The sequence below is a fragment of the Engystomops pustulosus genome, chromosome 3 (genome assembly GCF_040894005.1).
Source record: "Engystomops pustulosus chromosome 3, aEngPut4.maternal, whole genome shotgun sequence".
Taxonomy (NCBI): Eukaryota; Metazoa; Chordata; class Amphibia; order Anura; family Leptodactylidae; genus Engystomops; species Engystomops pustulosus.
The window spans coordinates 196,888,766-196,901,921 of NC_092413.1; the positions used below are offsets into that span (position 1 = coordinate 196,888,766).

The window sequence follows — 13,156 nt, forward strand, 5'->3', positions numbered from 1 at the left end:
TTTTCCATTGTGGTCACCAGAGCTATATTAAGTCTGACAGGTCCGGAGTCTTTTCTAGTTACTGTGAATATGGATTAAATCTATGGGGCGCGGGGCTTTGGGGAGGCCTGGATACAGCGATCCGTGCGTAGTCATGAGCTACAGTGGTAATCCGATGCCTGCAAGAATAATAAATGTCTTACAGAACGCAGATCCGAGAGCTACAGGGGAGTGTGGGTGGTAAATGGGACAGTAATGAAATAAGCACTGATGTGGTAGGAAACGTGTTGCTGTCATTATATAGGAATATCATTAGGCATGTGTTACCTCACCAGACCTCTGCCTTGCTGGAAATGAAGGAGCGTTTCCAGGTACGGGGAGATTTAATAAATATTGTTGCTGGTATCCATGTTCTGTGTATGTGTGGGAACCAAGACTTCCTGTAATTTGTCCATTACTTTGGTCTCTATAACATCGTTGGATAAATGGAACTACTGTGCAGAAACTCCGACTTCCTCAACCTAATTCATAGTTTATTATATTTTATAGAATGGAAATCAATATCCTTCATCTGAATATCTTCCTGTGTTGTTACAAGGCTCCACAGATCCTACCGCAAAGGAGCTGACGCTCTATGGCCTCATCTCAAAGATGTAAGGGAGAGTCCTTTACTGGGTAATTATGGGGGTGTTCATTACATAGAAAAGGGTGTGTTTATATACATTCATACCTCAGACCAGACCCTTAAAGGGAACCTGTCACCAGGAAAGTAATTTTTAGTTGGTGACAGGTTCCAATAGCCTATGCTGTGCTGATATACAAAAATGCCTTTGTCACCAATCCTTTCAGTAGTTTATATAAGCTGAATTCACATTACCTGGTTGCCTGCCAACAGTAAAGGTGAGTCACAGGGGAGGACAGCTTCCAGTAGTAGATTATAATATAGGTTGTTTGGGCGGAAGCCCGGGCCCAAGCCTACTAGGGAGCCAATGGCCACCCACCAAATTTTATACTGAGAAAGACCTTCATCCATGAAATCCGCACACATCTGTTTGTGCACATGTACACAAGAGCCATTTCAGGACTTTCCCCAAAAATGCCACTATATGGATTTTACTTCAGATTAGATATTTTGATTATAAGGGGTTTCTAGGAATATGGAGAACTCCCAGGATGAGGAGTGGAGAAAAAAAACCAAATTCGAGTTCATGCATCGCTCCAGTGTTTCTGGTTTGGGGGCTTGCACCTAGCCAGAAGTTCCAGAGTGTCACAGGAATTACTTTATCCAATGAAGAGCCTTCTGGGACCAAGTGACAAAATAAGTCCTCTTGAAAATGGACGTTGTATTCTGTGTGAGAGGAAACAGGTCCCTTGACCCTCCAGACTTCCAGTAGGCCTCAGGCCCAAAAACCCAGAAGTACAAGGGCAATACTGAAATCAGGAGCTAGAGCAGGGTACCGGTAATTATGAGTTTTTTTATTCCCTGCCCATCTGGGCCAATTCTATACTCCAAGAAAACCCCTTTAATGTTAGATCTCAGACAAGACTCTAGTATTAATGCCAAACTCCAGACCAGACCCTCAGAGAAGAGTCCAATATTAAAATCAGACTCTAGACCAGACTCAACTTTAGACCCCAGAAGGGACACCAATATTAATTTTAGACAATGGAAAAGACTGAATAATTAACTTTAGATCTCAGAGAAGACTCCCATAATAATTCCTTTATTTATATAGCACACACAGAATCTGTTGTGCTGCAGAGAGGATGTCAAATCAATCCCTGTCCCCAATGGGGCTCACAATCTAATCAACCTACCAGTATGTATTGGAGTGTGGGAGAAAACCAGAGGACCCAGAGGAAACTCTTTACAGATGTTGACCATGGGACTTGAACCCAGGTCCCCAGCGCTGCAATGCTAACCACTAAGCCACTGTGCTGCCCCATGTTAGCTTTAGACCATAGAGACGGTCTCTATATTAAAATCGGACCCTACACCAAACCCCTAAATTAATGTTATACCCTAATGAAGGCCACTAAATTTGTATGACCCAAGACTAAACCCCTGAGTTAACTTTAGATCCCAAAGAAGATTCCTATATTAACAGAATATCACAGATTCTTCACTTAGGGTTAAGTAGTCACAACCATTTTATATGGCTTTTTTTCGCTTTCTTTAGGAAACGCACCACAGCGCCCCTAGGAACCTATGAAGAAACCGGAATCTATGAACTAAATCTTGAATCCCAAATGATGATCCTGAGCATATTATTAATGGGTGTATGTGATTTTTCATCCATGTATAACACCTTCTGCCATGAAAATATGCATCAAACACATAACAGCAGTAGATTAACATACAGGCATACATAAGCCCTGATGGTAATCTATTCTTGACACGGATGAGTAGGGGGCCGGGGGTCTTGAATAGCCCAAGAATGTATTGATGGATAGTTGCGTTGCTTAGTTTTATCACACCTTCCCTCTCCAGCTGCTGCTTTTCCAGGCTGTGGATCCTGATTGGCAGATTCTATACAGAAATCTCCTTCTGGGGCTAAACCTTCAATGGCCTCGCTGGTGCTCAGCTGCAATTTGGAATCACCCCCCACCCCACCACCACCCTCCTCCTCTGTAGAGGTGAATTACTCACACAATGTATTGTTATCAGGCAGGTCACAGAGGGCATGTAGACAGAATTTCAAGAACCTCTCTGTGTCAAACATTTGGAGCTAAGCCATCCGTTCTGTGCCCAGAAATATACTTTATGCCTCCAGATCTGGCAAGGTGTCCATCAATGCAACTAATCTCACAATGCAAATTATTCTCCAATAACTCGCGCTACGCTTTGTACACGGGACGTTTAAATCAACTACACAAAAGCCGTATTGTTTATAAGTGCAATATATTCCTAGGGCTGAGGGACGGTGGGTGGGGGGATGGTGGGCACAGGCCTGCAATGATTTAGTCCACTAATTAAGACTCCTCGCCCAAAGAGACAGTGTATAGGAAAGGCTGCAGCTGATGCGAATCCTCTAGAGGTGCTGCCAGTCACGTGGGCAGTCACACTGCAAGCCCTGGATAGGGTCATAAATCAGGACAGCCTTCAAGGGATTGTCCAGGATTATGTTAATAAACTTTGATTATGGTATAATTAAAGATTCCACATCTTTCTACTACAACGACCTATTTTCCTAAGGCCTTTTCACACTTGCGTTTTTCATGTGTGTGTTCTGCGTGTCTTTTTCAGACTTGCATTTTTTTTTTTAAAGGTACACACCCGCGTTTTTTTGTAACGCACGTTTAAATCTCAGCATGCTCTACTTTTGCAAGTCAATGGCATGAAAAACGCACCATACAAGTCTATGGAAATGCATCAAAAAATGCATTGCACTCTGAGACACATGCAAGTCCAATGCAAGTGCAATGCATTTTTCACGTGTCAATTACCACGTGCGTGAAAAACGCATTGAAATTGCATCAAAAAATGCGCATGAAAAACTGAGACACTGAACAAACTCTGACTGAAAACTGATTGAACTCTGATGCAAAATGTCAGTTTTTCACTGACAAAACCCTGATCGCACTATGATCAGACTGATCTGCAACGCAAGTGGGGAAGGGGCCTAAGGCCGCGGTCACACGTACCGCTAGACGTCCTTTTCATAATGCGACGCTAGCGCACAGGGGGAGGTCCTCGGCCCGAACGCACATGCGTTTCCAGAGAAACGCATGCGATCGGCTTATCAATCGCATGCGTTTCCCTGTTAACGCATGTGCGGTCGGGCCGAGGAACGCTCCCCTGTGCGCTAGCGTCGCGTTATGAACGGACGCCTAGTGGATCGTGTGACCGCGGCCTTAGGCATCTGAAAAAGACTTGGAAAGTAAAGTGCCAAATTTTCTATCAAAGTGCATTGAGATTTATCAAGATTAGTCTTTTCGATAGTCCTGAAATAATTGAAATGACTTGCTAACCACCAGTAATTGCAATTATTTCCCCCTTCACGCCAAATTGGGCATGGAGGGGTATGAAGTTGTCGTTGTTGATGGAAGAATAGTCCACTGCAGTGTGTTCCTGCCCTGCAACAGCGCACTAGCTATGACCTGCAAACATTTAGGGCTGAAAATGTATAGGTTACAGGAACTATCAAGCCGCCCACCAGAAACATCACTAGGCCGGAGCCTCCTCATGTATTTGGTGAAGCAGAAGTGGTGGGACCTTCATCATATGCAGGCGCAAGAGTTTATGATAAATGTCGCTCAAGGTCAATATATAGTCATGTCCTAAAAAAAGGTTGGCCTGGTACATGATTCTAAAAGGGTCTTATTTCACCCAAAACAGAAAGCTGCTTGGCCACCTCTGAGAAATACATTTACCACCCTCGAAAAATTACACTTTCTCAGACTTATGTTTACCACAAATTTGTGAAATTCATTTTATTTTGCACACATCTAAGACAGGAGGTTATGTATCACTGGATAGTAATATATGAAATCCTTGTTTTTTTGGGGGGAGTTGTTTTGGCCTACATTGGCTCTTTTATTTTATTTTATTGACATTGAGAGCGCGTTCACACGTTGCGTTTTGACCTGCATTTTCATTGCGTTAGAAACGCATATACAACAGCTGAGGAGAGGTGATTTGCCTATTTACATCACTGTTAACGTTTCCGTTTACAAAACGCATGTACTTAGGCAAATTACCTTACATCAGCTGTTGTATATTCGTTTCAAACGCAATGAAAACGCAACCAAAACGCAAAGTGTGAACGCGCCCTGAGTCATCATTGCAGATCTTGACTTGATATATACTTGAGTGCTTCTACTAATATATTGTTACTTGAGATGTAAGACCAGGGGATGTAATAAGAATAATACCAGACGTGTGTAGATCCCTAAGGCCCATACTGTGCTGCTTGGGGACACCATATGGCGGTGAACAGCGCGGTTACATGTGTGTCTCTGTGCAGGGTCCCTGTGCGCGCTATTCCTGTGTGCACTGCGCTTTATTTAGCCCAGCACCCTATAGGTAATGGAGGTAAAGCCATGGGTGCAAGGGTGATTTATATACACACAATATAGTGGATAATATTGGAGCATTTTGTCCTAATACCCCCCTCATTTGGGTTCGAAAAAATGAAAATTTCCCAAGATTGTCACATAAAATTGAGACAATACTATTAAATGATCATAAAATGTGTGAGAAATTGTCGTGGCGTCGTGTGATTTTGTTTATGTCATGCGCACGTGCTGCGCCCGCATTGGCCTAAGTACACATTACATCATGCACACTGATAATGCGATATTGCAGCGGGAAAGTTGGGTGCGAACCAATATGGCTGCTCATTGACTGAAAACATCTTGATAATGGCTGTCATAGCAGCCATATTGTAAAAACTCAGCTTTCCCAGGAGCAGATACCACTAAAAACGGTAGAGTTCAGTTATGTTTTGTGTTATGTAGATGATTTTATTGGATTATTTATGCTCGGCCATTATCACACAGTAATCTCCCACATAGAGCCAGCACCATCCCTGGTGTGGTCCATGCCGGCGCGCAGGGGGTTAACCTCCCTCAGACGCTCTCCAGCGGTTACCAATTTTTTTTATAACAGACGTCTTGGCCACGCCCACAAAAAAAAAAAAAAAAGATTCGCCCCCCTTGAGGCTAAGGGAGGGGGCGTGACCAGCCATGCCGCTGGTGGGCGTGTCGCTACTCGACGATTGGTCGAAGCAGAAGTGATGTAATGCATATGTATCGCTCTTTAATAACTAGTTCCTATAGAATATGAGCAGAAGAAGGTGACGTGATGATGAGGGTTAATCCGCCTCAGACGCTCTCTCTCACTTTCCAGCGGTTAGCCACGCCCATTGTAAGAATCAGCGTCCAATGAGGAGTATAGGGGCGGGAAGCGCCGGGCGGCCCGCGCGCCCCGATTGGCGGGCGGCGCAGTGATGTAATGCACATGCCTCGCTCTAATAACTAGTAGATTGAGAAGTCGGGCAGAAGGAGCGCTCGGCAGAGCGGCTGCAGACAAGTCTTTGAGCTCTAGCATCATGGTGCAGCAGGTAGACAGCATGGACCTGGACAGCAGCCACCCCACTGACACTGAGGAGGGGGAATTCATGGCCGGCAGCCCCGTAGCCCTGGATGAGAGTGACCCGGACTGGTGCAAGACGGCCACCGGCCACATCAAGCGCCCCATGAACGCCTTTATGGTATGGTCCAAGATTGAGAGGAGAAAGATCATGGAGCAGTCCCCGGACATGCACAACGCTGAGATCTCCAAGAGACTGGGCAAGCGCTGGAAAATGCTCAATGACAGCGAGAAGATCCCATTCATCAGGGAGGCAGAGAGACTCAGGCTCAAACACATGGCTGACTACCCCGACTACAAGTACAGACCCAGGAAAAAACCCAAGCTGGAGGCTAATGCCAAGCAAGCCCTGCTGGGGCAATCTCCAGAGAAAAGCCCCACTGCTGGGGGCAATGGCCTCAAGAGCAAAAGCTCCACCAAAAAATGCCCCTCCAAGCTGAAGAGCACCAAGCCTGGGGCTAAGTCCCCACAGGAATACTCTGGGATGGAGGACTATGTTTTTGGCAACCTCAAGGTGAGCAAGGCTGTTAAGTGTGTCTTCATGGATGAGGATGAGGAGGACGAGGAGGAGGAAGAGGATGAACTGCAGATAAGGATAAAGCAAGAGGAAGAAGATGAGCCACTGATCCAATACAATGTAGCCAAAGTGCCGGCTAGTCCCACCTTGAGCTCCTCCGCCGAGTCCACAGAAGGTGCCAGCATGTACGAGGAGGTGAGCCATGCCACCAGCATCAACGCCACCGCCAACAGTAGACTCTATTACAACTTCAAAAACATCACCAAACCAAGCACAGTCCAACCCACCGTCACCCTGGCACCATCCCGCATTGTGTCTACTACTACTACCTCATCATCCTCCTCCAGTGACAAAGATGATCTGCTCTTTGATCTGAGCTTAAACTTCACACAGAACCCTCAGGCCACCGACTTGGGCAACTCCAATTCAGGAAACCTTTCTCTCTCCTTAGTGGACAAAGACTTGGACTCTTGCAGCAGTGAGGGAAGTCTTGGTTCCCACTTTGAATTTCCAGATTACTGCACCCCAGAACTCAGCGAAATGATTGCAGGAGACTGGTTGGAAGCCAACTTTTCAGACTTGGTATTTACCTACTGATTTTTTTTTTTTTGTAATTTTTTTGTATTAATATTTTTGGGAAACGGGAGGGGAGGATGAACAAAAAACAGGACAAATAAATGGGGGGGGGACCTTTGGAAGAAACGATGGGGAGGGGGGTACTGAATTTCCCTGCCTGTGATTTCTGGCGTTCACTGTAGTGAAGGAGACAAAAAGATGAGTTTTTTTTTTTTTTTTTTCTTCCCCCAATTTTTTTTTTTTCGATGATCAACGGTCTGGAAAAAATGTTGTAGAAATGTATATTGCTTGGCAGCTGAGCTGATTCTCAAGGGGGTCATTGTGTATTTTATTATTATTATTACATTTTTTATTTTTTATGACTACGATTCACATTTCAAATCTGACAGACTTTTTGGAGGGAGAAAACAAACCTGATCTCTTCTATGCATCTGAATCTTTTTAAAGCTACAGGGAGCTGGAAAAAAAAAACACAAAATACAGGACAACCTAACTGTGAACTGGTGATCAATCAATCAGGAGTTTTTACTTTTCTCAGATCTACAAAAACACACACAAAAAAAATAAAAAAAAAATAATGTATATGGTTTCACAATGTGATTTTAATTGCCAACTTTTTTGTACCTTGTTCCCTTTTTAATACCTCCTTGAATTTCAGACAACCCAGACCTCAGTACAAAAAAAAAAAAACAAAAACAAAAAAAAACATAAGGTATTGAAACATTTTTTGATACATAACAGACCTCAGTCTTTTTTTAAAAATTAAAATATTTTCAGGCGTATTTTTGTACAGTTTGAAAAAAAGGGAACATTCCTGCTGTCTTTTTTTTTTTTTTTTTTTTTGTTTTTGTAAACAAATTTGTTTTTTTTTTGTCGTTTTTCAGTGAGACATTCAGGCACTTCCTATGTTTTTATCTTTTTAATCAGGTTTTTTTTTTTTTTTTAGCATGCAAGTAAATACTGAGTTACAAAGGATGTCCTGATCTTAAGGATTAAAAGTGAAGACTTAAAAAAAATCCTTGCATCTAAAAAAAAAAAAATTGGTAATGACAAGGCCTTGTGATTTAAATAATAAAACTTTTTTTTTTTTTTTTTTTTTTTTTGTACAGCTATAGTTCAGATTTGTCCAATATTTGTAGGTAAAGATTTATTGAAATGGTGACATAGACCTCAGAAGCTGTTAGCTTGAAGATTGTATATGTACTGTAATATAGTAGGTTTCTATGTATATCATATGCTGTGATTATGTGGATGGGGCCTGACCATAAAAGGAACAAAAAAAAACAAACAAAAAGTTATGAAACTGGATGCTGGATTTTTAGCAGAGAAAGAGAAAAAAAAATGGAGGGAATAAAAAAAAACACTAAAAAGGCACATAATAAAAGGATTCTTTAAAAATAAAAAAAAATCACAAATGTGCAATATAATTGGATACAATGTATACAGACCATCTGCATATTTTCTAGCAAATGATGGATAAACAGACTCGTGCACTGTCTCCACATCATTGCCTGTTTTCCTAATGCTGAAAGTCTGTATCTTGATGATTTTAATAAATCAGCTGGAACTGATAGAAACTGCTTGTGGTGTCGGTGTGTTTGTAGGGTGGGGTGAGGGGTCACTTCATTGGTTTTTTTTACTCTGATTTGCATCTAAACTAGGGTGCGTGACCTTGCTTGTTTCTTCTATTCTATCCATGTATTTGGGGGGGGGGGTTAACTTGTATGAAGTCTCCCCTTCCAGTGCTGTCTACCCCTTGCATGTTCTATAGAAGGGGGTGTGGAGGAGTCTGATGGTGCAGCCAGGGGGGAGAGCAAGTGCATGGCTATTGGGGAGAAATAAGGTTCAGCTTGCATGTAGATCCCCCCCCCCCCCCAACATACCAAAAATGTGTGGTTTATCTTGCATGCAGCCCTCCCCCCTTTAATATTTTTTTTTTCATTATTGGAAAGATATTGTGCTAAATGTACATGTAGACCTCCCCTCCCCATCATAGTTCTTCATATTATGTTACATTTGCTTAACCCCCCCCCCCCCCAACAGATTATTGCTGAGGAGGAAATATTATGGTACTCATACACTCTACCCCCCCAACATACTGCATGTGCATAGTTTTAGGGGAGATTTTGTATTGATTTTATAATGCATGTACATGGTTTTTGGGGCAATATTCTGTTAATTCCCCCACCCCCCCATTATGTTTTTTCATTGTGGGGGAGATAAACTGTTAAACTTGTATGCAGACCCCTTCAATGCTGCAAGTGAATGGTAGATATTCTGTTAGTCTTACATGTAGACCCCACGCCCACCTCAGTGCATGGTTTTGGGGTATATTATGTTACCCTTGCATGAATACCTCCCTCGGACATACTGCATGTGCATGATTATGGGCGAGATGTGTTACACGTACATGCATGTATTCCCCCCCCCCCCCCTTACATATTGCATTGCATTGCATGATGTTTTTGGGGGGATCTTATGTTAATCTTTTATGCAATCCCCCAAAACTGCACGTATTAGGGGTTCCGGCAGCATGAGTCTATAGTATGTTTCATTGTAGGGCAGGGTGACATCATGTCAGTCTACATGTGCAGGCTGTGCTGAGGGGGGTGTGACCCTGCCTAATACTTCACTAATGTGCACAGCCACATGCATGTCTTATTACCCACATGTGGGTTGTGTGCTAGGGGGGGTGTGGCAGGGTTTAGGTTCCTTTAGAATAATTTGAACACTTTTTATAATTCTGCATGATATAGGAACAAGGGGACATGTACGTTCTATATTCTATTGTTGTATCTTTTTATTATTTGCAGCTTTTACATTGCCAGACACAATGGATCCCCACATGCACTGTACATATGGTGTGTATGGAATGACCCAGACATGTAGAGCGGAGCGTGCAGACATCCCCCCCCCCCCCTCCTCCGTGTAGGTATATGAGGATACTGGAGAGGACATGCATGGAAGCAGGAGGGGATGTTGGGCGTGCCTAAGTGATAAGACTCCAGACAGTGGGTTCATGCTTCAGTAACATGACACTGGCTCGGTGCTTTGTATGCAGTCAGTGTAGGTATCCTGACTTGTGCTGTAGCCCCCCCACCCTCCCTCCACACACATCTGCATTATTTCTCTGCCTGACCATAGTGCTGCCCATCTCTCTGATCCACGCTCCTACCACCCAGACATGTGGAGCAGCTCTTAGTCTTAGAATATTTAGTGGGCTGCTAAGGGTTTTTAATAATTTACATACATGGCAGAAGAGGAGGCGGAGGAGAGGGGGGGGGGGGGTGCACTGTAGAAAATCTACCCTGTCTGCCTGGACTGTGTAACATCATACAAAGAATGTATTTAAAGATGCCAGTCACTGTGGAGGTGATCCGTTTACCCCGGTGACCTAACCTAAAGTCTATCTTATCTTCAGCTGAATGCAATCTATTGTTTCCTGTTATCAGCCATGTGGCGTTGAGTGTAGGGTTCACTGGGAGACTGACAGAAAGGCCAGGGAAATGTCTGCCCCTATGCCAATAGGTTATAGGTTACATCTCTTCTGTATGTATGAAACCCTGAGAATTACCTGTGCATGTAGGTATGTGTGTATTGATACATTGCGTGTATGTGTAAATGTATGAATACTTTTTTATTTTGTGTATAAGCATGTATGTTTTTCTGTACATAGTGTATACATATGTGCATGTATGTATGAGGTCATTGGTATATAATGTGTGTGTGTATATATATTAGTGTGTGTGTGTATAGTGGATGCACTTATATACTGTGTGGGGGTGTGGTGCATGCACGTGTGTATGGATACATTCATTTTTTTATATTGCGAGTATGCATGTAGTCACTTCTATGTTAGATGTATGTATTAGGCCATTAGTACATTGTGTGCATACGTGTGTGTGTGTGAATGTATGCATTTCTAGTTTTGCATGTAGTGGATGTATTTACTTTAGTGAGTATATAGTGTATGCACGTGTGTATGGATCAATCTATTTCTATTGTGTGTGCGCGTGTGTCTGCAAATGTGTTTGGATACATACAGTTCTGTATTGTGTGTATGCATATGTGAATTTATTGTGTATAGTATATGCATGTCTGTATTTGTGTGAATGTATGCATTTCTTGTCTACTATATATACATTCATATGTTATGCAAGCATGTTGTATGAATGTATCAATTTCTATATTGTCTGAATGAATACATTTCTATAATGTATGTGTGTGTATAGTATATGCATGATTATTTGCATTTGTATATTATGTGTATGCATTAGAAATGAGTAGGTAAATGTATGCATTTCTATATTATGTATGTGTGTATGAATGTGCATTTCCATATTGTATTTAGTGCATGTGTGTGTTTGCATATATAATGAATATGTAAATGTATGTATTTCTATATTGTGTGTAGTGCTTGCATGTGTGTGTGAGTTTATATATACAAACACACAATGTATAAATGCAAACTCATACACACATGCATGCACTACACACAATATAGAAATGCATATATTTACATAATCATTATAAATACACAATGTATAAATGCAATGAATATGTAAAAGTATGCATTTATATATTGTGCAGGTGTGTTTGTATATACAATATGTAAATGTATGCATTTCTCTATTGTATGTAGTGTATGTGTGTGTTTGTATATACAATGAATATGTAAATGTATGCATTTCTATATTGTATGTAGTGTATGCATGTCTATAGTGTGTGAGTATGCATTTTTATATTGTGTATGAGTGTGCATTTCTATATTGTTTGTAGTGTATGTGTGTGTATATACAATGAATAGGTAAATGTATGCATTTCTATATTGTATGTAGTGTATGCATGTCTATATTGTGTGAGTATGCATTTTTATGTGTGTATGAGTGTGCATTTCTATATTGTATGTAGTGTGTGTGTGTGTTTGTATATACAATGAATGTGTAAATGTATGCATGTCTATATTGCATGTATCTAGTGTAAATGTGTTTTCATACATAAAATAGTGCTCATTCTACCCCCTATCAGCCTATTGCTCTCCTCTCTTAGCGTGTAGCTATCAAAGAAAGGAGCAGACACATGTAATGATGCTATGACTGCTGCTTCTGTAACAGGAGAGATTACATCATTGTATGTTGGCAAGGAATAATAAGCTTGGGATGGGAATCTAATCCCTTAACAGTATGTCATCGCTTACTTATAACCCTGCACACATGAGCCTTGCTGCTGAGTCGATTTTCTTTTGCAACAATATTATATATCACAATATTAAACATATAATACACTTTGTATCCAGTGCAATCTCTTACCAGCTCAAGCTTGGACATATTGCAAGAATAATATTTCGACATGTGACACTTATACCCCCCCCCCCTCCTTTCCTTCTTTCTGCCTTTCTATTCATGGTTTAAAAAAAAGGATTACTGTGCATCTGTTCATGAATAGTGGTTCTGGCAAGCCCCAACTAGACCAACAGCAGGAGAGAGCGAGAGAGATAGCCCCAGCACTGGTCAGATGGTCTAAAGAACATTATTGGACAGCCACAATAAAACCCCCTAGCATCTGTCTGAGAAGGAACCAAATGAAGATTTGCTGGAAGAAAGGAGAAAAAAAAAATCCTTAGCAAATGCTTGCACCCTCAGGGCTTTCCGCTTGTGGTGCCTATAGCAGGCACAGGAGGTGGTTAGACTACATCCATCAATACCCTTCTACCCCTCCCCCCCTAGCAGACAGCTCTGTGTCTGCTTCCTACACACAGCACTGGAACCATGCACTGAGGAGAGATGGATATGAAATGCTAGACATTCTTCATGAGCAGCAGCAGCAGTAGCCTGCCATACCTTACTAACAAATCCACATTGTATAGGAGGCGGCTGTAATACACACATACACACACACACATATACACACACGTATGTATGTAGGGGAAGCAAGTGATCTCATTTTGTAGCTTCATATCTGTGGATGTGACGGCAGCCTCGAGGGTTTGG

The 13,156-nt window shown here is 42.0% G+C and overlaps 1 protein-coding gene across 1 annotated transcript; it reads left to right on the forward strand.

Moving 5' to 3' along the window:
* The first annotated feature begins 5,812 nt into the window (after positions 1-5,812).
* On the forward strand, positions 5,813-8,746 carry SOX11 (SRY-box transcription factor 11). The gene has a single exon (XM_072143526.1). It carries the CDS (start codon positions 6,033-6,035, stop codon positions 7,185-7,187), a length of 1,155 nt encoding a protein of 384 aa, XP_071999627.1. The 5' UTR covers positions 5,813-6,032; the 3' UTR covers positions 7,188-8,746.
* The last annotated feature ends 4,410 nt before the right edge of the window (positions 8,747-13,156 follow it).

Excerpts from the sequence above, each read along its gene's own strand:
- SOX11 (XM_072143526.1), top strand. The coding sequence starts at position 6,033 with ATGGTGCAGCAGGTAGACAGCATGGACCTGGACAGCAGCCACCCCACT.